Below are 26,877 nucleotides of genomic sequence, written 5' to 3' on the forward strand. Positions count from 1 at the left end.
TGAGTGAAGGGTTTAACAACCCTTCTGGTTTATCATGAAATAATTCAAGTGTACCTTGCATATAGCCTCCCTTCTTTCATGGATAGACTTTCCTCCATGCCGGTGCCAGGGACACCTGATCCCACCGTTTCGTGTTTGTTTTCAGGATCAGTTCAGTGATATGAGAATCAGCATAAACCAGACGCCTGGGAGCGGTCTTGACTTTGGGTTTACGGTAAAATGGGCATTTTCTGGGATCTTCGTTGCATCAGTCGAAGCAGGTAAATCATAGATTTAACTCTACTCAACTTTCTTCTCCTTGTTATCCTGTGCTGTTCAAAAAACCTCCAGAAATTAGTTTATCTCATAAAGGAGGAGAAGACACATGTGAAAAATGCAGTAGTAAATTGAGGAGATGCATCCTCTTCCCTGAGCCTAATACTGTTTCTTCTTGCCTAATTAATTTTAGTTTTGTAGAATCTTAATCTTGTGACCTTTACAGAATTCATTTGTCAAAATTTTAGGTTTAACATTTGGAAATGCTTCCAAATAACGCTTAACTGAAATTTCTGAAAGAACTCTCCATGATTGGCAGTGTTTGTGGTGGATATATAAATGCTATATAATAAACTGGTGTTTTCTGAGCATCCTAATATATCTGCTGCCCATGGAGATCTCAGGATGCTTTGGGACTTTTACAAAAGGAGTGCCCCTCTCTGATCCAGGATTTTAGCAAGTCGGTCCCCAGGACCTCTGAGCAAAGTATTACCACAGAGCCTAAAATTAAAATGAAAGCTACTGTAGTTAAGAGGAGTTCCTCATTTACACATTTTAGCTATATAAAATTGCATGCTAACCCTGGTTATTTTTTGAAATTTCAAAAGAACTGTTTAATTAGATAATGGTAAGTGGTAATTGTCAGTGGTTTTAAGTGGCCTGGCTTTTTTTTTTTTTTCTTTTTTTTGTCCATTCCAAAGTGCATTTGGATTTGGAAGCTCAATTAAAGTACAATAAATTTCATATTTTTAAATTTAAAAATAGTTTAAAATCTTCTTTGTTCTTAGGAAGGTAAAAAAGAAATTTCATTGAACAGATGAGCTGATTCCTCCTTTACATGTTAATGAAGATACGTACTATAGGATAAAAAAAATGCTTTTGGTGCTTTGTATGTTGTGGATACTCAAGTATTTGAGAACTTAAATTCATGACTTTGCTCTTCCTGAAAAATATAAGAATGGTTAGTTGAGATTAAGAAGTCATTTTTTTCTCTCAATAAGCAATGACTAGTAGAATGTGGATTTTTTTGTTTGGGATTTTTTGTTATTTTTAAATTTATTTTGCTTTATATAGGTAGTCCAGCAGAATTTTCTCAGCTGCAGGTAGATGATGAAATTATTGCTGTTAACAACACTAAGTTTTCATATAAGGACACAAAAGAGTGGGAGGCAACCATGGCTAATGCTAAAGAAACTGGAAACCTAGTAATGGATATCAGGCGCTATGGAAAGTCTGGTGAGTTTGTTTTACCACTGTCTGCCTTTCTAAATTGGGAACTGGTCTTTGGCAAATGGTTATAACAGCTTGCTTCAATAACTATTTTCTCATTTAAAAAAACATTTTTGGCTCCGAGATGTTTTGTGGTTATGCTGAGACAAAAATCTTGAACAATACTTCCTTGACTATTCTGTCTGAAAACTTTTCACTAGCAAATTTACTGATTCTACATGATTGATTGATTGACATACTATATTGACTTTGAATGCAGATATTAACTGAAAGCTCTTGCAATTGCATCAGCATTTGTGAGTCATAAAATAATTTTGAGTATTAAGAATTACACTATGATTTTACTTTCTCTACAGCCCTGTAACTAACTGGTTTAAGGGAGAACATGACAGGTCATATTCCTGTTGTCATACTCAAGGAACTTTCAGTATAATTCTATTACTGTGGTTCTTAGTTGTTGAAGTTAGATGGGGAAGGGCATTAATCCACCCCCTACCTGCCAAATTATGATATCAAAATAACATATGCAGTTCTGGTTTACAGAAAGAGTCAGTGAATTTGCTAGCATTTTCATTATTAACATCACCTAACTCTTGTTTTTGGAAGGTGATCTGTTGGTCAAAACACTGCACTCTTCACTTCTTTCACATACTACCTGATTTGTTTGTATGTCTTCTACATTTTGAATGTATGTCTTATACATTTTGTGTATGTGCATTCAGTAACTTTGTTCTTTCCACTTCAACATTTACGTGTACTCATTTCTTGATCATCATGTGCCAATCAGACTGGGGCAAAGACCAACCTTCCCTGCCATTTATACGTCATAAAACCCTCAATCTCACCAGTATGGCTACCAAAATTATAGGTTCACCTGAAACAAAGTGGATTGATACAACTTCTGGAATTTACAATTCTGATAAATCTTCAAGTCTGTCAATAACGACTGATTTCTCAGAAAGCCTCCAGCATTCTGTAAGTATTTTGAGAAGTGTGAGAATGTTTGTTTAGAGCAAAATATAGGCAACATGTGTAGGAGGGAGAGAATTTGTTTGAGCAATTTTGATACTACTTTAAAAACATTTGGTTGAATAAGGTAATTTATAGTAATGAGAATAAAATGTATTTTTGACATTCCTAAAGCAGTACTCATTTATAGAGTAATAGTTACATAATGGTAAAATCAAAAGATCACATAATGGTATTCTATAGGTATTTCTTACCAATCTTCATCATTATACCCATTTCTCAGATCTTTGTGGATCTGAAGTAGTAATAATGTAAAATTATGCACTGTAACCTTTCTATGGTTTCTTTAGTCTTTTTGGGTAAATTGCACATAATTACTATACTTATTTTAAAAACTCATGAAGCATTTTTAGTTCTTGTGTAGATGAATTGTATAGATGAATTTGGGTAGATGTGTGGTTAAGAGACACTCAATTTCATTAATTGATTAAAAATAATTACAATGTAGAAGTTTCTCTAAGTATCAAATTAATTTTAATATTTCAAATGTTTATATTGACTCCCTAGATAGAATTGCTGTTATCCTAAGATAGTCTTTTAATGAGAAAATCTTACTACATTATGTAAGAAAAATTTAAATGCTGAAGAATCCTATATGCTTGTGTTGCTTGTAAGTTAAGTCAACTAAGTATTTGGCAAAACATGTTTCTTAGAAAGTTAATGACTGAACTTAAAGTGATCCATGCTTATAGATAGATGATCATTAATCCTTTACAAATATTTAAAAATAATAAAAAATTTTTCTATTTATGTAAAAACCTATAAGGAATACATTGATATCCTATAAACTCATCTTGATAATATATTTTCAGTAATGGGAAATGCATTATTTAAACCCAAAGTCCAATTGGAGGGAATGTTGTTAACTGGCATTTTATCCTTTCCAGAATACTGAATCTAAGGAAATTAATGGGATCCGTGATGAAAGTAATACTTTTGAATCGAAAGGTAAACATCATCATTATAATTATGTTTGTAATGTAAAAGTCACAGCATTCAAGTTCTGCTATTATAAAAATTAATATCAGTGAGTCAAAGAAAAACTGATCCCACTGCAAGTTGAAACTCAAAGGTTAGCACTCAGATCCAATTGCAGCCAGGTGGAAGGGCATTCAGTTCCAGGGTTTGAATAGTTCAGGAACTGCAAACAAAGCTTTGGCAACATGTCCAGGAGCTGTGAGTGCCCGTGTGTCTAAGTCAAATAAAAAAGACTGGTTTTCCTGAGGCCATTAGCCTTCTTGCTCTGGTATGTTGGCAAAGAGAATCTTAGTTAAATCTGAAACGATGAATGAGGTTTCCCTTTCCCCTTTATTGTGAAAGGGACAAGTTTGTAGGCAGCTAACCTTAATAGAGAAATGGCAATAATAGTTGTTGGCAAAAGGACCCATTTGTAATGAAAAAGCAGGGGTAATATAGGGGGAGGCCTTATAGTATGGGGTTATCACTCTCTCCCTCCTCCTGTATGCCCATAAAATAATTGTTGCCACATGCTACGTGCTTCTCCTTAGGCATATAAAATAAATAAGAAAGATCTGGTCCACACAGGCAGAGAAAGAGACCAAAGGAGAGAAAACTCCTTCTACCATGAAACTAGACTCCCATCGGGCTGGGTTTTCATAGAAGTTTGATAGCTTTGCTTCTGCATTTGCCTAATAACATTAGCCAAGCCAAGTTTATAAATTTCCCTTTATTGATGATTTATTTTGGCATTTAATTTCTGATAGTTACAACTGACTACATTTGAATTGATATTGCATTCTTTATCAAAGCAGTTTTTAAAACAAACCTGACTTATTTTTGATTCACAATGTTAAATCCAAGACATCCTGGTCCTGTTCTGCCAGTGACTCAGGCAAAGCAAACCTTATGATAAGACACCTAACTCATCATTAGTGATACGACTATTTGCAGGCCTGTCATTTGAGGGTTTTCTTTAGACAAGCAAGCACCAACTAGTATCAAGCAATAGCTGCATTTACATTTTATGAATAAACTGAAGTGTAATAATCATGTGCCATAACCTTGTGACTGTAGAGGTCAGAATATCTTCCCTTCCTTCCTTCCTTCCTTCCTTCCTTCCTTCCTTCCTTCCTTCCTATCTTACTGAACTCTATTTGCTTAAAGTTAGTGGCTGTAAGATGTTAAAACTAAGGCAAAATACTTTAGAGATAGAAGAATATTTTAATTTGGACATTTGCTTTTATTTTATTTTTCTCTGGTGTTAATTTATTTTCTTCCTCATTATTTTTCAGTTCATTTTTTACTTAGCACTGCAAAAACTTTTAGTTATAAACAATTCTCCTTGGACTTCTAGATTTTGGATTGATTAACCTAAGCAAAACATTTTAGTTTCCATTTCCCTAAAGCTGTGTGATCTAGCACGGAAGTATTCTGGCTTCTATGAAACTATGATGCTATCTGCTAGAATTTATTAATAAAATAATTAGTTTCATTACTAATTTGGATGTAGTATAGACTACTAAAAATATATGTCTTTGTACATTGGAATAATCCATATCTTCCATGGCTGTCAGTTTTGTCCTTTTACAACTAATGCTACAGACTAGAAAGGTGTGTCAAATACTATTTAGTTTTCCAGTGGTGAGAGATTAAAATGAATGACATGGTATTGATATATATTTTTTTTTTGTATTTTTCAACTAGCCTCTGAACCTATTTCTTTGAAAAACTTAAAAAGGCGATCACAATTTTTTGAACAAGGTAAACTACCAAGATAACAATTCATTCACTTTCATGGAATTGTTGGCATTCTTCACTCTGTCCTAGTAGTCTTTGGTGCTGGGCACTAAGCCTTTTCAGTTTGGCTATCATTATGACCAAGCAACATAACCATTTCCATTCTTTTCCTAGGGTCATCAGGCTTTTCTTACAGTTCATGGGTCTACCTCTGTGGTAATGGGTCTTTGCGTGTCTTTTGTATACCTCTGAATTTTTTTTTCTGAAAAAAAAAAATTGAGATGCTGTTAAACACACACTTCTTTCCACTGGGTAACAGTAAGAAGCGAGGGACTTCACTTACGCCTTACTGCTTCCTACAGATCGCATAATATTGGATTACACCAACATATAATTGTCAAACTTTTAAAAACTCTAACTTTGGTTATGGGAAAATGCTCTTAATAAAGAGCAGAGTTGTTTATTGCTGTTGGAATGAGAGCTTTGGAGTGTTAATAGGACTGCCCTGTTGACACTGAAATAAATTAAATGTAAATTTCAATTGCACTTCTGAACACGTGCATTTGGAGACGCACTGTGTTGGTGTAGTTGGGCTGTGCTGTCTTATGTGCTGTGCATGTGGCATCTCTTTCCTCCTTCACATCTGTCTAATGTCCTGTCTCATGAATGCACCCCGAGCTGTGCTGTGCTATCAAGAACTTAAAAGTAATATCCAACATTTGAGATGCAATGGCACAGAGATGCCTGTGCTGTTGGTGTCTAAATGTTATTGTTTCTTACTTTTAAGATTACCAAAAACCTTTACACATTTGCTTTATGTTTACTGGACTCATAGATTTTTTTTTTTAAAGAAATCTAGTCTTTCTTTGGTGAATTAAGGTTTCTTTTTGACCATGAATAGACTCACCAGCTATGCATGTACAAAGTCTATTTGTGTCAGTATCCTTAGTGCTTTTGATATTTTTGTTGAATTCCTGTTTTTCTATGGTAATTTAATTAAAACAGTATGATACTCCTAGCTTAAACTGGCTAAAATAAGACAACTGCTTTCTTTCTCTGTTCTAATTTTCACTCACTTTTCTTCAACAGGCTATTTTAGGGAAGAATATTTTCCTAAGTCTCAGAGCAGTTTTCTTTAAAAAAGAATGTGTAAGTGAATAGTTTATTTGACAGCTGAGGTTTAAGGAAAATTAAAAAGTGCTGTATGATAGTACATTTCATGAAATTTGCTTTCTAATTATTCTCGTTCTACATATAGACACGTGCATGTAGCTCCCCCACCAAGAATAAAAAGAATAGTATTAAGCCCTTAAGTTTACACATGAAGTTTGAATATTTGTGCTTACACATGAAGTTTGAATATTTGTGCTTACACATGAAGTTTGAATATTTGTGCTTCCCTCTTCAAGGAGAGGGAAGGGAAGGAATTCTTGAACATGTTTTTGTGGTGTCGTATTTACGAAAAGTCACTTCTCAGCAAGGGGATCTGGAAAATGTGATATGGAGCTGTCACATTATAATTGAATAGTGACAAGTAGAAATTTGGATTTGGTAGATGTTATAACATTTGAAATTCTTATTTTCCCCCTCTGGGGCTCAGTTGTGACATACCAGCTGGTCTATTCATGGAAGAACCCTGCAACCTCTTCAGAATACACCATTGGTCCAGCTCTAGTGCCAAGGGCTAGGGTGGAACTTCGGCATCCATAGTTTCTCTCTCTCTCTCTCTGTTTAAATGGTTTTGACTTTGGAAGATGAGTAATAAACAGCTGGAATTGAAGAGAGAAACTGAGATATGTATTGCTGTGGTTTAAAACAAAATATTAAAAAAAACAAAATATTGATATCATTTAGTATACTGGCATAGAAACAGCTAAAGTGACTTTCTGTAAAGAATGATCTCCTAGAAATGAAAAGACTTATATGTTTTTTTCTTCCTTTTCCACATGCTACAACACAGGAAGCTCGGATTCTGTGGTTCCTGATGTAAGTCGCATTCATTTGTTTCTGGAATAAATAAGGTGGGACCTTGGTGGGACTGAATTAGCGCATACTAGCAGCACTTATTTTCGGTTGCATGAGAATTTATCAAGGGGGAGTCTTTCCAAGTTGAAAAGACCCCTTGAGAAACAAAAAGTGAAATCTCTGGTGCTGCTTAGGCCAAGGATGGGATGAATAATTCGTGTCAGCGAAAGTGCTTCAGTAGATGACTTAATGAAGTGATGTGTCCTTCCTTTGTTTGTGCATCTTCCCTTCTCACTGGTTAGCTTCCTGTTCCGACGCTCAGTACCCCGAGCCGCTGGGCGTGGGATCAAGAGGAGGAGCGCAGGCGGCAGGAGAGATGGCAGAGGGAGCAGGACCGCCTGCTGCAGGTAGAGCCAGACTATTTGGACCCACAGGAACGAGGCTGGCTTTCCCCGGGCAGCGTCAACTGGTGCTGAGAAGCAAATTAAGAAAAATAAAAATAAAAGCTAATAACTCATGATTAACAAATCTTTTGAGAGGCAGTACATTTTTGTATTCATGACATTCCTATTTTGAAGCTTTCCGAGTCCTTCTTTTAAAATAATCATTTACCCGTGTATTTTTTAGAATGCAGCACTATAGTTTTTGTGGATTTTCTTATGTGTGACAGGTGTATGGATTATAAGGGCTTACACCCCCTGAGCTGTGTGCTCAGTCCATTGCAGAGAAACTCAGTCCTTTTTGCAGTTTGCAAGGGGCTTTAATCAATTACACCTGTGGTAAAGGGGGGCTATCTATTTAATTCTGAGTATCTATGCAATTTATTTTGATAAAAGCTCTTTTGTACTTTAGGTATGAAAGTCTGATTGGTTAAAATAGTATCACCAAATTTAAAGGTTGAAGTGAAGGGGGTAGAGCTAGCAAAAAAGGTGGTGAAAAAGATTCTATTTAATATCATTACTCTGTGAATTACCTAATTAACTAATGTTTTCTCTTCTTATAGGAGAAGTATCAACGTGAGCAGGAGAAACTCAGGGAAGAGTGGCAGAGGGCTCAGCAGGAAGCTGAAAGAGAGAATTACAAGTACTTGAACGAGGTAGTCTAGGAACATGCTGTGTTCTATTCTGTCTTGGTGAAATTAGCCAAAAAACAGAAGATATGATATCTCACCTGGCTTTTGCCGCATATTCACTTATATAAGCTCTTTGAGAAATACAGTGAGCTCTGATTTGTCGGAATTTTGCTCTGATGTTTCAACCTTTTTCTTAGTTCCTCCGCTGTATCATTAAATGGTTCTATTCATGGACCCTAACTGCCTCTTTCTCTTTTTGGTTATATTTCTGTCACCCACGTGTGGCTCTGCTGGCGGTAAAATGTTTGACATCATTTCAAGTGGAATTCCAGGCTGGCCACACTCAGTCTCTAAAGCTGGATATGAATAAATGAAATTACAGAAATGCACAGATTCGGATGGTTTCTTTCTCTCCCTGGTCATGTAGGAACAGATGGTCCTGAGCTCACACAGCCTTTCCCGGCCCACTCGGGAGCCCGCCGTTGCCACCTGGGAAACCGCCTGGGGTGAGGGTTCTAAGTCATCAGACCGGGAAGGCACTCGAGCAGGAGAGGAGGAGAGGAGACCACAGCAGAAGGAGGATGAGGAGGACCAAAGAAAGAGGCTGCAGGAGCAGCTCGCTCTGGAGAAAGAGAGGAAACTGAAGGAGCAACAGGATCAAGAAGAGCAGGAGCGGCGTCGGCGTCAAGAGGAGGCCCAGGAGCAGAAGCCCCAGGCAGAAAGAGAGAGGGAAACCACAGTCAAAATATACCAGTACAGAAGGTCTGTCCTCCAGCCAAAGGGCACTGGGATGTTGCTATGTGGGCTTCACTTAGCTCGATCCACTCCCCCCCCATCAGAGACTCCTAGTTGGTCCCTGCCATCCATTTTGGACACAAGCAGCCCAAGGGGAACCCTTTACATTGGATACCTGATCCTGTTGCCTTATGTACCTGCTCACAGCAGTTCACATGGCTTCCTGTCACTTTAGAATACCATCCAGTTCCTCGTCATGACCTAGGAGGCTCACATGAGCTGGATCTTGACCCCATGGTCTATTTGGCTTCCTACTGCTCTTCCCCTCCCTCTGTCAGTTCCCACCACACTGGCCTCTTTCTTTCTTGAAAATGTCTGATACATTCTGTCCCTGAACTTCAGCATTTTTTGGTCCCTGTGCTTGGAGAGATCTTCCTTCACCTCTATGTTGGTCTTCCTCATTTTCTTTAAGTTTCTGCTCAAAGGTCCCCTTCCCAGGCTTTCCAGAAGACTTCATCTAAAGTATGTGCCTTTTCCCCATATGCTGTATCATGTTTAATGTTATGTATTTGTCTGTGGCCTTACTGCCCAACATTTCATACTCTTTTTGTTTTGTTTGCTTCTATAGCCCAGCCCTAAAATGGTAGCAGGCACTCAGTATTACATTTGTGGGATGAATGAATTGCTAATGTCTGTTGATATTAGGAGGTCTGCTTTCTGCAGTCATTGATTAAAATGTTTCTGTATGTTTAGTTTTCAACCCAGAGACCATCTGATCAAGAGGCTATGATAACATTGTTTTGATAGCAATTTCTCAAACTGAAGAAGAGCATCAAAGTCTAATATGTTGACCATAAACTCTTCTTTCTATCTTTTAGGCCTATTGATTCCTATGATATACCAAAGAGAGAAGAACAGTCTTCAGGGTTGCTTCCTAGTGACAGGTATATAGAGCATTTTGTTGTAATTTGGTTGAAATAATTGACTTTAGATGAATATCTGAGGGCTTGTCTAGGTGTTTTGTAAGAACTACTTTAGCTCTTGATCATTTGTGAGATATAAAGAGATCTTGCTGGTTGATCTTTGTATGGACTAGCTTTTGCCATGTAACCAGTGACCCTTAAACTTAGTGATTTGACATGACTTTGTGTAAGTATTTTGGGCTGATCCTTTTAGTCCTTTTAGTTGATCGGGCTCTTCATACATCTACTAGTTTACTAGGCAGCTCTGCCTTAGGGAGTTGGCTGTCAGCTGGGACAGTGAGAACAACTAGGCCATGTGTCTTTCAAGATCTAGCAAGCCAGTACAGTCTTACGTACATGGTGACGGAGCAGAGAAGACAGAATTAAAGAGAGGAAGCATGCAAGGCACCTTGCAGTGTGCATTCTGACTGAATTGGCACGCCAATGCTTCTGTCACATTCTACTACCTAAAGTGAAGTCACAGGCCAGCCCAAGTTCACAGAACAGAGAAAAGCTCTACCTCTTTATGGGAGATGCCACAACGCAAGGGGAATAGACATAGGGTAGAATTGTGTTTATTTTGTGCAACTACCTTAATTTTTATTTTAAAGAGGTTATAAGTAATGGCATAAGCTTACCCAAAATGAAGTAACATGTGGACATCTGAAATGAGAATTGTGGCCTTCTCTTAGTTTAATTAGAACTACTGGTCAATTCCAGGAAATGTTAGATACATCTTAAAATTTGCTGAGACATAAATTTAATGTTTTAAAGTCATTTTTAAAATGCTTTACAGTTTTGAATCCCTAAGGACTTCTGAAGAGACTCTATCTGTAAACATCCAGTGTATGCCCAATTGGTGTTTCCAGAGCTGACATTTCTTCTTTAGGAAGTTTACCTTAGAGATATGGAAAGACTCATCTCTATAGGCAATCAGGAAGACTGAGTAGGACTCTAAGTAGATAGGGAGTATTGGGCTGACCTTAAGGTAGAAAAAGTTTTAGTGATGGATGTTCTTATTTTATAATGAAGGTTTCTGGGTAACCGTGGATCATTAAAATGTGTATCTCTCTTTTAAAAATATGCATTTAATTTATTTATGTATTTAAATGATCTTTATGTAGCTTATAACCTGGAGAAAATAATTATATTGCAGAGGAAAACTCAACAAATCCTGGAAAACATAGAACACTGCTAGGCAGTTGTGGTACAGCCTGCTTTAGAGTCATTAAGGGGTGTGGCTGGATATCTTGTAATAATGGTATTTTTCTATGTTAATACAAATTAAACCATTCATGAAAGTTGCTAGCAGTTGTGACACGTTACTATGTATTGCACTTTATTGTATGTTGTATACATGTACATATATATTGTATGCATATACATATGTAATATATATGTGATAATGTATATTATTCATTATTGCCATTATTATTTGACGTTATTGGGCTTAGTAAAGTGAGAATGAGACCAGCTTGGGTTGATACAGAAACCTAAATGTTGCCATTACAAAATCAGGTATTTTCAGAGGTTGCCTATACCAATATGCTTGAGTACTTCTTTGCACTGCAAAGATTGCATTTGGTCAGTGGCTTTCTGGAATAAGTGCCCTAGTGTCCAAAAAGTTGATTTCTTGACCCTTGGGCAGTAAGAAGGAAGAGACAGTATGATGTTACATAATCTGATGACAGATGCTTGGGTATAGCCTGTATGATCGAGGTCTGGAAGGGAATCAAAGCATACAAATTGGTCATAAGCTTAATCATCCTACAGACTGGAGAGGATCTTCACATGTTCTTTACGTGCTTGTCTCTCATTGAGAGATGTCACTGTTTTCTGCTACATTGTACAACATGAAAAATTCCTTATTAAGAAGATAAACGTGGCTTTCAGCAGATATAGGAAATAAATCAATTGCTTTAAAAAGCAAACTTTTTGGTGTTCTTACATCATAAATGTAAAAAATATATTCTTAACGAGATATCTATAATATGTTGTGTTTTGTGTTGTAGGAATAAATCCAGATCCACTACCGAACTGGATGGTTACCCTGCAAATAAAAATGGTAAATGTGATTTTTTTCCAACTTCTTTAGCATACTTATTTATGCTATCACATGCTATGATCAGTATTTTTAAAGTCAATATATTTCAGATTCATTAAGATTACATAATTAAAATACCAAATATTTTTAGCCATTTGTGTATAAAAACAAAACTATCTTTTGCTTATTTTGGCTTTACTTTCTAATGGAGGGAGTACTGGGAGATTAAAATGGTTTTAAATAGCTAGTGAAACAAGTGGAAAATTTTCAGTGTTATTGATAGTTTTATATAGATTTCATCTTGCAGGCAAGAAAATGGGACAGAAAAGTTTTCTGCAGAATACCAGGGGACTTAAAAATTGTTGTAAACTTGATATTGTACATTGAAGTGCCAAGATGTCCAAAAGTTCAAAATGATAATGATTTTGCTAACTAGGCAAAAATGATTTGGAACCCTATATTGTTAGTATTAAGTGTATTTTTAGAAACGCTTGTAACTGAAATTATGTAAGTAGGAAAAAAAAAACACTAAGCAGAAAGCATCATTTCATGCAGGGTTTGCATACCAGGTTTTGGGCAAGCAGGGTGCTGGTCAGTTTTATAAATGAATGAAAGTCCAGATAGGTTTGGGGTGAATTTGGTGGACATGCCACTTAGTGGATAGCCACATGGGAGAGAGCAAGCCTGCCCCCTGCTATGTGGGAGAATGCAAAGCCAACGTTTCTGTTGTAAAAGAGAAGTTTAAAAAAATGGAAATTTTCATGTTATCTTTTATGTGCTGATGAGAACAAAATTTAAAACCATCTGTAAGCTAAACACCACATCTATAGGCCTAAATGATCTGGTGGCAGCTAGTTTGTAACCTCTGGTTAAAGCTTGTAGAAATTAGTTTCTATTAGGTTCTATGATCACTCCTTCTCAACACTTAGGAGCTTCTATTTTCTGGTTCTAGTTTAAATTTCCAGCTGTTTTTCTGTTTTTCCTGTTAGGGACCCTTAACTAAAACCAGAAATTTCTCTTTCCCAGTTGCCAGTTTATCAGATGCCTTCTGATCTGATTCCTCTGGTCTTACTTGTTTGGATTTCTAGGTTTCTTTTCCCCCTGAATTTGCCCCTAGCTACCATTAAAATCAAACTTTAAGTAACTTTACTCTTCAATGTGTATTTTCTTCCCTCTACTAACTATAAGTTCCTGAATAGCTGATAGTGGAACTTATGAAATATTTCATTGAAAAACTTGTTTATGCCAATAAGGTACTTTTAAAATAGAAAATGTTTAACATATGACCAAATTGATACAGTGTGCACCCACAAAGGCAAATGTATGTGGGTATGAGAAAACTTTGGCCTCATTTTACTGCTTGCTGGAAGATGAACTAAGGCAGAGATGGACCATGAATTTTGAAAAATTAATGATGGCAATAAATTTGGAGTGTGAAAGGAAACAAATCCTTAGATAGAATTTCCTAATCCAAATTAAAGGGGGAAGATACTTCAAAGTTATAGATGTTTTATCCAAATCAGCAATTAATCAGCAAATCCAATGAGACAAAGCCTTCAGGATAAACCCTAACTGAATTGTCATGCATGTATTCAACATCCAAATTATAGTTTTGTCGGTCTCTTAGAGGACAAACAAGTCTGATTATGTTCCTTGGTTAACATTTGAGTACCTTGGATATTTTTCAGCTTCACAAAAGCTATTTCAGTGACTGAATGTGCTCTCAATCCTACAATTTGGTCATGACTTATTCTAGAATTTATACCATGAAGACTCAAGTTGTGTCAGCTGGAGATGCAGGCATATATGTCTTGCTCTCCCCAAGGGGAGTGTAAGGTTTTTGAAGGCATTGTCACAGCAAGTTTTCCATGAGCATGTGTTTGATTGATTTAATTTCGGAAGGAAGGGACAAGTGGAAGAGAACTATTTCTAGACTAGCACTTTGTAACTTAATAGCACTGAAATCAATGCTGGCTGTTTCATTTTTGGGCAACTTCCTTAAGCCTTTCTGAGTGTACTCTGTGGCATGCCTCTGGGTGTTGAACTGGAATTTCCAGGAATAGCCAACTTTACTTTTATGTTTCCATGCAGCAGTCTAAATGAGAATTGATGTTGGCATATGTGTGCGGTGTCACATCTTTTGCTACATTGTATTTGGAGATTTACCCACAATCTGTGCCCCACCCTCCATGCCCCACTTAATAATGTGTTAATCCTGCAGCTTCTGATGTGTTTTTAATTTAGGAGGCAGTAAATATTCAGACCAAATTGGGAGCACTAGCTCATCACAGAGGAGCTCCAAGAAGGAACAAGCCCCATCAGAAGCAGAGTTAGAGAGACAACAAATTCTTCAAGAAATGAGGAAGAGGACATCTCTTCTCGATGACAATAGCTGGATCCGACAGCGCAGTTCCAGTGTAAATAAAGAGCCGATTTGTCTGCCTGGGATTATGAGAAGGTGTGAGACTTTTTAGGAGTTATTTCCTCCTCTGTACTGTGACACAGATATTTAATTTCTAGACATGCTGGCTACTTTGGACAGGAGAGATGTTATAATTTCTTCTCTTGTCTAAGATTTAGTGGAGAAGGGGAAGTCCAGTGAATGTCATTGGGCACATGTTATCAAGCACAGACTGAGCGCTACACATAGGTCGGTTACTTTGTCTACATCATCTGACTTACTCTGGGGAAAATGTTTTGAGGCAGGGAGAGTGATTCTGTTTTTCCATATGAAGAAATCGTGGCTCTAGCTGGGAATACACTTGGACAAAAGCACATGGCTAATCTGTTGAAAAGCTGGACATGGAATTCCGAAGTACAGTTCAAGCACTTAAATGTCCCTCCTTGGCTGCTGAACTGAAAAAGAAAATTAAGCCTCTTTTTGTTTATAATGGAGATAATGGTTCAGTTGGAATCATGATAATAGTTTTCACAAAGTGTGAAACCTAATTTTTGTAATTTTAAGAAAAACCTATGGATGTAAATTAATTGGAGCTGAGACGATGAATATTTTAAAAGATGTATCTTGGGTAAAAATATTCAAGCTACTTTTATTAAGTATTTTTGCAGGTGACAAACTGACGAAAATTTGTAACACCTTACAAGGGGTAATTATCTCAATATAGAAGTAACTTTTGTCAATCAGTAAATAAAATGTGATAACTTTATAGAAAAGTAGACAAATGATATTAACAGATTGCAGAAAAAGAAAGAAAGTCAATAAACATATCAGAGATCACTACTCTTACAACAGCAATCCTATATCTCCTTACAAGATTTGTGGAGTTAAATGCTTGACTAACTCAATCCAATATGGACAGTGGTATAATGAAACAGAAATTCTTGTTCCCAATTAGGTGGAAGTTTTTCAAAGTTTATTAAGCAAAAAAAAATTTTTTTAAGATTTTATTATTCATGAGAGACACAGAGAGGCAGAGACATAGGCAGAGGGAGAAGCAGGCTCCCTGCAGGAAGCCTGATGCAGGGACTCTATCCCAGGACCCCAGGATCATGGCCTGAGCCAAAGGCAGAGGCTCAACCACTGAGCTGCCCAGGTGCCCCTGAGCAAAAGTTTTTATGTCCATACCCTGTGAGCAGTTTAGCTCCTGGCACTTCATCTTCTGAATGTGTTTGGATAAGCATGCAAAGATATATCGAAGGATTTATACTTAAGTGTTATTGGAAATAGCAAAAAAGAAAAGAAGCAGAGTATTTATTTAACAAGAGTACCCAGTACTCTTGTTAAATAAATAGTGGCACATTGATAAACACACTAAGAGTACCCAGTACTCTTGTTAAATAAATAGTGGCACATTGATAAACACACTAAGTTTTGAGATAGTATATGATACATTCTCTTTCCTTTATAGTTGTATAGTATTCTACTGTATCACAATTCTTATCAAAATTGGGCAGTTTTGGAATGATGTTGATTGGAGTGCTTGGATATTATAGTCCTTTGGAGCAGGGTTGGAAATTTTTTTTTTTTGTATGAAGGACCAGGTAGTAAATAATTTTGGCTTTGTAGGCCATGTCAGTCTCTGTTGCATATTCTTTGTTTTATTATGACTGTTTGAAAATTAAAAATACACTTAGCTCATAATTCATACATATCCTGACAGTGAGCTATAATTTGCTGAAGCCTTGATTTTGATGATGCACTGAGAGCTCATCTGGAGCTGTTGGCTGGGAGTTCCTGCTCCCTTGTGGGCCTCTCCACGTAGCCATTTGGGCTGCCTCATGACATGGCAGCTGGATTCAGAGGAAACCTTGCAGGAAGATAAGCCCTCATTTGCACATATTTACCAAACTTCCATTTGTGTCATGTTTGCTAACGTCCCATTGGCCTAACATGTCACATGACCAAGCAGAGAGTCAGTGAAGAGGGGACCACACAGTGGCATGGGTACTGGGGGATGATTCACTGGGGGCCTCTGAAGTACTGTCTGTCACACACGAGCTGACATGAAGACAGTTCTAAGATAATATACGGAATAAAGTGAGTTATGAAGAGTATGCATTGTAGAGTAATAACATTTGTTTAACAATGTTAAACTCATGAACACACTACATATATATGTGTATATATATATATATATATATGTATATATATATATATATACACAGAGAGAGAGAGAGAGAGATAGCTGTACTCATGTAAATTTGTCTCTGTATGTAAATTGGTTTGTAAACAGAAAGTCTAAAAGTTAACAGTGATTACCTCTGAGAATTAGGGCAGGTAAATTATGGTAAGTGAGGGTGGAGGGAAATTTTATTCTTTCCTCAAATGCCCTTCTGTATTGCTTGGGTCTTTCTCATCATGATGATGTAGTACTTCTATAATTTTAAAAGAACAAATACGTATTTCAAACTTGAGATAAGAGATTAAAGTTTTAAAGGTAATAACAAAATTACCTGTTAGAAATCATTTATAGTTTGGGGTCAGTCTTTGTAGGTCAGAATTAATGTAAGCACTTGGCTTCATTAACGAGTGATTTTCCAAAAAATAAAAAAAAAATAAAAATAAAGAGTGATTTTCCAAAAGTTATATTTAAATCAGTTTGTGAGCTAATTCTATTTTACTTCTTCACAATTTTTGAGCAATTAATTAATTAGTTAATTTATGAGAGAGCGCACTCATGTGCGAGAACAAGAGCACAGGGGAGGGGCAGAGGTAGAGGGAGAGATAATCTCAAACAGACTTTGCACTGAGTATAGAGCCTGACCCGGGGCTGGATACCAGGACACTGAGATCATAACCTGAGCTGAAAACAAGAATCAGCCACTTAACTGATTGAGTCACTCAGGTGCCCCAATTCTATTTTATTTTTTTAATTTTTAATTTTTAAAAAGATTTTTACTTATTCATGAGAGAGACACAGAGAGAGGCAGAGACCATAGGCAGAGGCAGAAGCAGACTCCCTGCAGGGAGCCTGATGTGGGACTCAATTCCAGGATCCCCTGGATCATACCTGAGCCAAAGGCAATTGCTCAACCACTGAGCCACCTAGGTACCCCACCCCAATTCTATTTTAAATGCATATTCAGTTTAAGAGAAGTAGCTGCGAAAACTGAATGCTTCTGTAAGATAGACATTAGCCAGTTGATTAAATTCAGGGTTTAGGTAATGAGTGAGTGAGGACTGCACAGTAGGAATGGTGTCGATTATTCTGGAATCAGGGAGACAATGGTTTGAAAGCCAGTTCTACCACCACCTAGCTGTCTTTCATATGGACAAGTTAACTTCTGTGACATTAAAAAAATTATATACATTGTTGTGAAAATTAAGTTAAAAATTTTGTTACCTTGTTTGGTCTAATACGTGACCTATATAAGTGCCTAAAATAGTAGTTTTTTTTTTAGGTTGGGTTTTAAAAATTAAGATTGATGTGTCTAATTCATTGAATACTTAAAGGGGGAATGTATGTCTTTGTAGTAGTTTATTAAAAAAAATTTTCTTTAGTATTTTCTTTTCCACTTTGGTGTTTTTTAAGCACCAGGTAAATAAAAATAAAGATTAATTGAATTTGAAACATTGTGATTTTGATGAAAAGAAACTTTAGTTACTAAAGGTAATTTTGTATGTAACTGGACTTGTCAGATTAGTACCTACTTATAAAATACATAAAACGGGTATTTTAGTGACTATAATGATAAATTGATTCTAGTTGGTTATATAGTATTAAATAGTCTCTGTGAATTCTTCTATGTTTCAGAGGTGAATCTCTAGATAACCTTGATTCCCCAAGATCCAGTTCTTGGAAACCATCCCCTTGGCTCAATCAGCCTTCAGGAGTCCGTGCTTCTTCCTCTGTTCAAGACTTTAGTCGCCCCCCTCCTCAGCTGGTGTCCACGTCGAACCGTGCCTACATGCGGAATCCATCTTCCAGCATCCCCCCTCCTTCTTCAGCTGGTTCTGTGCAGACCACCACCGCACCTTCTCCCACACCACACAGTCCTTCTCCTTCACTATCACAGTCGGGCTCCCAGCTACGCAACAGGTGAGGACTTTGGTCACGGGTATTTTTTCAATAAACTTTCCTCAAAGTCTTGTCCAAATTTTCTAGTGAAAACCAAAAACAAGTCATTTTGAATCTGTCAAATTCAGTATTTCTTTATGAAAATCAATTAAAACTTTCTTAATGGCTTTCCATGCTACCCTAAGAGCATTTATGGATGTCTCGTGAAGCCATCGGAGACCTTTAAAACATGTATTTCATTGCCACTGTCTTGTTTGCTTTTGCTTGTGGTCAGTCAATGCAGACATACTCATATAGTTCTCAGCATGGAAGCATAAAAATATATAGTAGCTAGTGAATCCATTTGGGATTCATGAGTAAAAGCAGTATTGTAAAATGTTTGATTTTTATTGAGACTATAATACAAATTCTTTTTATAGGAACTGAGTTTCAAAGGAAAGCATTATAACCAAGCTCCATTGTCTGTGGAACTTTTAACAAGCTGGATATAAAAATGTTAAGTAGTTAGTTAGATACTGCTTTTTTTTTTTTTTTTTTCAAAACCACTGCCAGCCTCTTACCTAGTTTGCCAACATTTTGTTCAGACTGCATCAACTGAATTCTGTAGGTTACATGCTGCTGCAGCAACTGGGTAAGAGTTATAACTATAGGTCTTGACTAAGCTTTTCTTTTGATATGGAGTAAAGCACAGATAGCAACACGAGTTGGGCTTTGAGTTTTGCATAGCTTCTCTACAGACCATCAATGCTTCATGAAACCGTATACAACAATATTTCTGTTGTCTCCAAAGTGAGTTCTGGCATATAGTATTTTCCATCACAAATAAAATACAGAAAAGTAAAAACAGTGATTAATATTGGAATTTGTTTTTAGCCATCAAATAAGGGCTTTTGTTAAGAAAACATATCCATATAAAGTTGTATTGACTTGTGCCAGGATCTCCAAAATGTGTATCATGGAGTTTGAAACAAGAAGGGGTGTGAATTTGTGGTAACTGTTGGGGAGAGAGGAAGGCTCCTGAGTGGAAGGGAGGCAGAGGAAAGAGTGTGCATTTACCTACTGAGAGCATCCACCCCCATTGGAGAACAGATAGGAGACAACCTTTTGGCTTTTCTGTCCTGGAATGGTCTCTGTATGGGAGGGGGCACTCTAACACGAGGCGGCTGGCAGCTATGCACTTTCAATATCTCTAAACTGTGCCAGTGCTGTGGGATGCGATGGTAATGAGTGGCCTTTACCTTCCCACCTGGGACAGGAGACACTTGAATCCAAAGGGAAGTAGAAACCCTCCGTACCTGTCTGTTTGATAGATGTCAGCCACTTGTCATTTCATTGTCCCAGAGGAAGTCCTGGAAACCAGATGGACACAGTCAGGAAAGCACTGATACCTTCTGTGTAACTAGAATAGCAGGTGAATGAGAAAGAGGATGGGAAAATAAGGTTAAGATGGTTGAAGAGACTTGTAGTGCCGTTGCCCTTTGGGTGCAGCTGGGACTGCTCTCCTAGCAGTCTGGTGGGTGTGACAGGACGAGGGCTGGGCTTTGGCTGGTGAACTAGCTGGATTAGAGGAGGAGACTTGTGCTACATAGAGATGTGATCTGAGGAGAATAATGTCGGGAAGCACAGAATGCACTAATACACAGAAATTATTAATTTATATGAATAAGTGTCAAGGGTTTCAGAACCACCATGGAGATCCTTCAAGGTACAATGTAACATACTTTGGTTGGTGACAGCTTTCCTCCCACAGATATGTACTCTCCTAAGTAATTACTAATGTTAATGCCAGAGTGTGATTTTAAGTAACCTTGATTTGCACAGATGAAAGCCTCCCTTCCATTCTCATTCCGTGTCTAGGTCAGTGAGTGGGAAGCGCGTGTGCTCCTACTGTAATAGCATTCTGGGCAAAGGAGCTGCCATGATCATCGAGTCCCTGGGTCTTTGTTATCATTTGCATTGTTTTAAGGTGAGACAGAGATGAACAGCCTGCAGGCCCGCAAAGCTTTGCTTGGAGAGCGCATGGCTTCTTTGCGCACTGGTTGTAGATGTGCCACTAACAAACTCGGTGCTACATTTGTCCGTGTGTGCTGCACTTTGAATCGCATATTGCCTGTTCTCCAATCTTGAGCCTAGTCTCCAAAGTTAAATCCAGAAACACTGCACTACTAGTCTTCAGTCTGTTAAGATTCTATAAGTAAAATTTATAGCTCATAAATCCTTTCATTAACATGCTGTCATAGGCATACTTGAAATATAATTTACCCATGTTGTTAACAGCACTGGGACATGCAATTCTAAGTCTGAAAGCCTAGCTTTATGTAAAGAGGAGCACAGTAAATAGTTTTACAATTGCAAAGCCTGCTTACACCTGATGGGTTTTTGCACATAAGAACAAAGCCAAGAACAAATTAATATATTTTGCACTATCTATTTTGAGAGACACATCTGTGTGATCCTAGAACTTGCACTGGGCCAGAAAGAGACTCTGTTTCTTATTCCTGGAGTCCTGCAGACCACAGTTTGTTTAAGCTTGTGTATTGCTGGCTTGAGCGGTTCCTGGGCAGACCAGAATCAATGGAAATAATTAGTGTTTGAGCCGGTGGAACCAATATACTCAGCCATGAAGTGAAAGTGCCGTGTGCAAACACTCGCCAAGCTGGTGCAGTGGGAACACCAGGTGTTGCCCACCTCAGAGGAAAGTGCCAGAAACACTCTTCTTTCACTTCTCTACTTCTTCTATGTGATGCCTTATCCTCTCACATTGCCCTGCAAGAAGTGAAGACTAAATTCTTTCAAGCCAATCAGCAAATCATTTTTATTCTTTTGGTATATTTAGAATGATCATTTAGGCTCTTAAAATTAGACTTATGAATTCTTTAATGTCTCATCTGGCAGCTTGATTTTAATCCACTAATTATCTTTTGGGCTTTTTCTTTGCTGAAACATATTTGAGAGCTTAGAAGCTGCATTCTGCTCATCTCCCCGACCCCCCCCCCCCCCCGCCCCAAACCCTGGGAGTGCCCCAGGAGTTCTCAAAATGACTGTTTATGGTGGTTCTTTCTTGTCCTTCAGTGTGTGGCCTGCGAGTGTGACCTCGGAGGCTCCTCCTCAGGAGCCGAAGTCAGAATCAGAAACCATCAACTGTACTGCAACGACTGCTATCTCAGATTCAAATGTAAGAGAACAAATCAGGGAGAAAATTTCTTGTCTTTTAAAGAGACCACGGGTTCCCATGCATTTCCCTGAACCTGCAGCCATGCCCCCCTCAAGCTCTCTGCCTTAGAATTCCAGGCTTTAGGAATCTTAGTGTGTTCCCTTCAAAGAGGGTAAGGTGAGTGGTGGGTCAGTGCTCCAGATTCCAGACATGATTCGATGGGTTGGGGGGCCGAGGAATTTGAGAGGAACACATGCTTGAGTCAGGACGGCATCCTGTGCTGTCTGCTCTGTGTTTGTAGAAACTTCTAATGACATGAGGACATAATCTGTTTCTTGGCTAAGAATCGGTCCCTCATTATTAGCTGACTTCTGTTACTTCACAGGGGGCTTTGTTTCTGCAATTAAGGACAGGACCAACTTTAAAAACTGTGGTTTAAAGAAGGTAGTAAAGAATAGTTTATGCTTTGTTTCTATATAATCGTATATTAGTATATATACTATTTTTAAAAGGAGAACATTAAATCTGATTATAAGATGTTTCAGTATCATTTTTGGGAAAACTGAGTTTTTCAAAAACTTTACATGCTAATTTTGTGTCTAAGCACGTTTTTGTTTCTGTGTTATAAAACCTAGGATAGCCGTAATAGATTGCATATTGTTTCTAGCCACTAAAGACAACCATTACTGCTGTTGATATTTTGAACCTTGATGCTGGTAACATGTGTTTCTTCCTTATTGTGAAAGGGTGTTACAAGTGGTATCAGCAAAACCATTTGCTTTTGAACTCTGAGGTATTTATATGGCCCTTTATGTGAAGAGTGGTTTGAAAATGGTTTCAGCCCAGTCAACTCTCTTTTATCTGTCAGCGGGTCATCGACCTTCTCTCTCCAGTGTCCAGTTCTTCTCTGGACACGACCATTGAGTTTGGAGAGTGGCGAGGCTGGGCATGTAATGGCGGGAGTGTGTGTATGTGTGTGCGCTTTTCTCTCTTGAATCAAATTCCCAAGCCGAATATAATTGATTTTTGGAACCTTGAGGGGAAAAATTGCCCATGCCTTTTCTCTCCTCTAGGACAAATAATAGAGAGTTGAGTGTAACTTATTTCCATATTGGCAGTTTATTTTTACTTTGTTTTTGCAAATGAAGGATTCTAGAACCGAGACTGTGATTTGCCTAGCTTTATCCTAAGTGAGTGACAGGGTCACTCTCTCTACCTCATGGGGCCATTCTCTGAGTGATTACTGCTATGTATCCCGGGTGGTGATATCCAAGTATTCCTACATCCTAAGTCCTTTTCTTTTTTTCTCCTTGCCTGATCAGCTGGACGGCCAACTGCCATGTGATGTAAACCTCCACACGAAAGCACTGTTGCAGATAGAAGAAGAGGTGGTTGCTGCTGATGTAGATCTATAAATACGTGTTGTATGTCTCTTGCTCTTTTTGAAAAAGGATAACACTTTTTTAAAAAAAACATTTTTGTCTCTCTAGATTACATCAGAGCATTATAGTCTTGGTAGAACCTGTATTTTTGTTGTTTATTTATAAGAAGGTAATTTCTGTGTGGGAGGAAAAGTACAGTATTTACTTTTTTGAATTCATCTTAAAAGCACAAGGGAAAAATAAGAACTTTGAAATATTTTTGACGCTGACAATGATCTAGTTTGACTTCCTAGTGGTGTTTTGAAGAGGGTTATTTTATTGTTTTTTTATTAAAGGTTCTGAAACATTATTTGAAATAGTTAATATAAATATATAATTGCATTTTCCCTGTTTATTGTAATGTATACTAAATTAATGCAGAACCATATAGAAAATTTCATGAAAATCTACCCCCAAATTTGCTTTCTGTATCCTTCTTTTCATCTATATGATATTGTGCTTTAAAAAAATTTTTTTTTAGCATATGTGATATTTTATTTGCTTGATGAGGGGATCTCTATTTTCTTCACCAGAATGATCACTAAGCAATGCCCAATAAACAGCTGCTTCTTTTCGTTAGTACAAAATCATCACGGTTTATATACCAAAAGTTTTCTCCAAGAATTCTAGTAGCCTTTCTGTTCAACTGCATTTGTAAATAAACTTGCTGATGCATTAAAGACTGGTTCTCTTTTTTTTCTTCTGTGTGTGTGTATGTGTTTGTCTACCTCCCAAGCCTTTTAATCCTATTTCAGAATGTGGCTTTTCTTGATATTTATTATTGAGCATCTTTACTAAAACATAAAGTGACATATAATGAACTTCATGTATTTAAACCGTACAATATGACAAGTTGGATATGTGTGAATACCTATGAAATTATCACCATAATCTCAATACTGTTTTTACTGGAAGACTTTCACTAGGAACTTTATTTTTGCTGGAAGGTTGTTTCTGAATACTGTACACTTCTATGGTAAGAAGTGAAATGAATGATGAATTGTTGGATCATTTGGATAAAATCCTATTCTTCTGCTTCCCCAATGACAAAGGAAAATAGCCTTGAGTTTAGAAAATCTATAGAGAAAACAACCCCAAATGTACTTGTTTTAGGAACCTGGAATGGTGGTGCAAGAATACAAAACTTTAGCATACTTTGAGCAAAAATACCAACTTGCACGAGTCTTTTATAAGAGTGAGAGTGGATAATTCTAGGGTATGAGAACTATACTTGGAATAGGTTAGAAATAAGAAGCTCTATGAGAGAAAATTAAAAATTTAGTTTGCTTTTGTTTTTTTAGTACTTATTACTTTAATAATCTGAAATAAAGGATGTGATTATTGGAGCATCTGGCTGGCTCAGTCAATAGAGCATTCAACTCCTGATCTCAGGGTTATTAGTTCAAGCCCCATACTCGGTGTAAGGATTACTTAAAAGTAAAATCTTAAGAAAAGAATGTACTTATTGAAGAAAACTTATCAAATGCCCCAGAGCATAAATATAATTCTCAACTCCCAAAATCCAAAGACAAGAACTCTGTTTGAACTCATTCTCTATATTTACCCTGCATTCTTAGTTAGCATTAGCTTGTGATTTTTTTCTGTGTTCTTCAAATCATTTCTAATTATCTTTATAAATGGTTGTATAGTGCTCCATTGTTTGATGCTTTTCATATTTAGTTGATAATTCTGGGTATACTTCAATTGTTTCTAATGAACATTTTAATATCTATAATACGGTTAGATATATACACATAAATATATTTCTAATTTAAATCCTGCGGTGGACTCTTTGATCATCTCATTTCTTTATATTGTCATAGATATGAGATTATTGTCTCAGAATACAAACTCAGGCTGAAAATATGCATTTTAAGGCTATCATGATACCTATTGCCAAAGTGGCTTCCAGAAAGATGCTACCAGCTTAGATCCCACAAGCAGTACCTATTGCCAAAGTGGCTTCCAGAAAGATGCTACCAGCTTAGATCCCACAAACAGTACATGAGCTTGTCCATTTCACTGTATGCTCGCCAAAACAAATTTCTATTGTTATGTTGTCTGCCTGACGTGCAGTAGCCCTCAATGTGTAGTAGCAGCACAAGCTAATAAATAAACCACTGCTTCAGTTTCTGTCTCATTAATTCTGCTTGTTCCTGCCTCTAGTGCAAGCTTTAGTTCTTAGGTAGTGACTTTAGTTTTCTGATCCAACATCTTTTCTGTTACTCCTTTTCATCTAAGCCTCTTGTCTTCATCTTATCCTGTTGACTTCTCAGTATATTCTTATGACTTTTTTTCTCGCATTTCTCACATTATCTTGCTTAATGATGACAATTTCATTAGTACAAATTGTTAGGACAGTTTTCAGAGATTTTCTTCTAAAAACACTGGTTCTACAGTACCTTTGTATAAACCCATGAGTATGTGTTACTTCATCTAGGAACAAGGAAAGATGCAGTCATTCAGTATTTTTTTTTTAAGATTTTATTTATTTATTCATGAGAAACACACAGAGAGAGGCAGAGACATAGGCAGAGGGAGAAGCAGGCTCCATGCAGGGAGCCTGACATGGGACTGGATCCCTGGTCTCCAGGATCACACCCTGGACTGAAGATGGCGCTAAACCACTGAGCCACCCAGGCTGCCTTCATTTAGTATTTTTATTTATTTTATTTTGATTTAAATTTATTTTTTATTGGTATTCAATTTGTCAACATATAGAATAACACCCAGTGCTCATCCCATCAAGTGTCCACCTCAGTGCCCATCACCCAGTCACCCCTACCCCCCGCCCACCTCCCCTTCCACCACCCCTAGTTCGTTTCCCAGAGTTAGGAGTCTTTCATGTTCTGTCTCCCTTTCTGATATTTCCACTCATTTTTTATCCTTTCCCCTTTATTCCCTTTCACTATTTTTTATATTCCCCAAATGAATGAGACCATATAATGTTTGTCCTTCTCCAATTGACTTATTTCACTCAGCATAATACCCTCCAGTTCCATCCATGTCGAAGAAAATGGTGGGTATTTGTCATTCCTAATGGCTGAGTAATATTCCATTGTATACATAAACCACATCTTCTTTATCCACTAATCTTTCAAGTATTTTTTTATTCATACTTTGTCCCAGGCAGTTTTTGGCACTGTGCATAAAACAACAAATAAATATAAAGCCTTGCTTCTGATTTGACTTAGATTTCTGGTTGGGAGAGAGAAAGATAAAAAAAAAAAAGGCATGGGGGCATCTGGGTGGCTCAGTGGTTGAGCATCTGTCCTTGGCTCAGGGTGTGATCCCAAGATTCTGAAATCAAATCCTGTGTTGGGCTCCCCAAAGGGAGCCTGCTTCTCCTTCTGGCCTATGTCTCTGCCTCTCTCTGTGTGTCTCTCATGAATGAATAAAATCTTTAAAAAGGCATGAAAATGTAACCTATGATAAGGGCAGTAAAGAACAAGTGATGCAGGGATACTCCTGGTGCTGGAAATGGGAGTGTGGCCATGCTTTTTCATAAGGTTGTCAGAAGCTGCCTCTTTGGCCTTTGAGCCTAAGCCTGAAGGAATGAGGGAGCAGACCTTACAGGTAGTTGAGGGGAAAGCATTGCAGATACAGACAACAGCATGTGCAAAAGTCTAAAGGTAGAATATTTGGTGTGTTCAAGAAGCAAACATGGGGTTGGAACAGAATGAGAGAAAGAATGGTAGGAAATGTGGGGAGGGAGGACACAGGTCAGCAGACTATTACAGAACTTTAGCTCTTACTTTGAATGAGATATGGAGACATTGGAGGGTGAGCAGAGGAGTGAAAGGAGTTATATTTTATAAGGACTGCAGACCACTG

General features: G+C 37.4%; 1 protein-coding gene across 50 annotated transcripts in view; it reads left to right on the forward strand.

Annotated features, from left to right (window-relative positions):
- The window catches only part of LMO7 (LIM domain 7), a 206,671-nt gene extending 182,948 nt beyond the window's left edge, over positions 1 to 23,723 (forward strand). For 13 of the 50 annotated variants that reach the window (XM_072760755.1, XM_072760712.1, XM_072760717.1 and 10 more), the window contains 15 exons: positions 146 to 260; positions 1,330 to 1,491; positions 2,273 to 2,460; positions 3,402 to 3,462; positions 7,172 to 7,197; positions 7,479 to 7,583; positions 8,180 to 8,272; positions 8,676 to 9,010; positions 9,862 to 9,927; positions 11,958 to 12,010; positions 14,234 to 14,447; positions 18,205 to 18,489; positions 20,326 to 20,434; positions 21,541 to 21,643; positions 22,945 to 23,723. In XM_072760755.1, coding sequence (XP_072616856.1) covers positions 146 to 260; positions 1,330 to 1,491; positions 2,273 to 2,460; positions 3,402 to 3,462; positions 7,172 to 7,197; positions 7,479 to 7,583; positions 8,180 to 8,272; positions 8,676 to 9,010; positions 9,862 to 9,927; positions 11,958 to 12,010; positions 14,234 to 14,447; positions 18,205 to 18,489; positions 20,326 to 20,434; positions 21,541 to 21,643; positions 22,945 to 22,967 — 1,938 coding nt within the window. In that variant the 3' untranslated portion in view covers positions 22,968 to 23,723. Of the gene's footprint in view, positions 1 to 145; positions 261 to 1,329; positions 1,492 to 2,272; positions 2,461 to 3,401; positions 3,463 to 5,178; positions 5,236 to 5,385; positions 5,428 to 7,171; positions 7,198 to 7,478; positions 7,584 to 8,179; positions 8,273 to 8,675; positions 9,011 to 9,861; positions 9,928 to 11,957; positions 12,011 to 14,233; positions 14,448 to 18,204; positions 18,490 to 20,325; positions 20,435 to 21,540; positions 21,644 to 22,944 lie in introns of all 50 variants that reach the window. The other 37 variants (XM_072760722.1, XM_072760756.1, XM_072760753.1 and 34 more) reach the window with 6 other exon arrangements.
- Positions 23,724 to 26,877: the final 3,154 nt, after the last annotated feature.

This window comes from Vulpes vulpes, chromosome 6, assembly GCF_048418805.1.
Source record: "Vulpes vulpes isolate BD-2025 chromosome 6, VulVul3, whole genome shotgun sequence".
NCBI lineage: Eukaryota > Metazoa > Chordata > Mammalia > Carnivora > Canidae > Vulpes > Vulpes vulpes.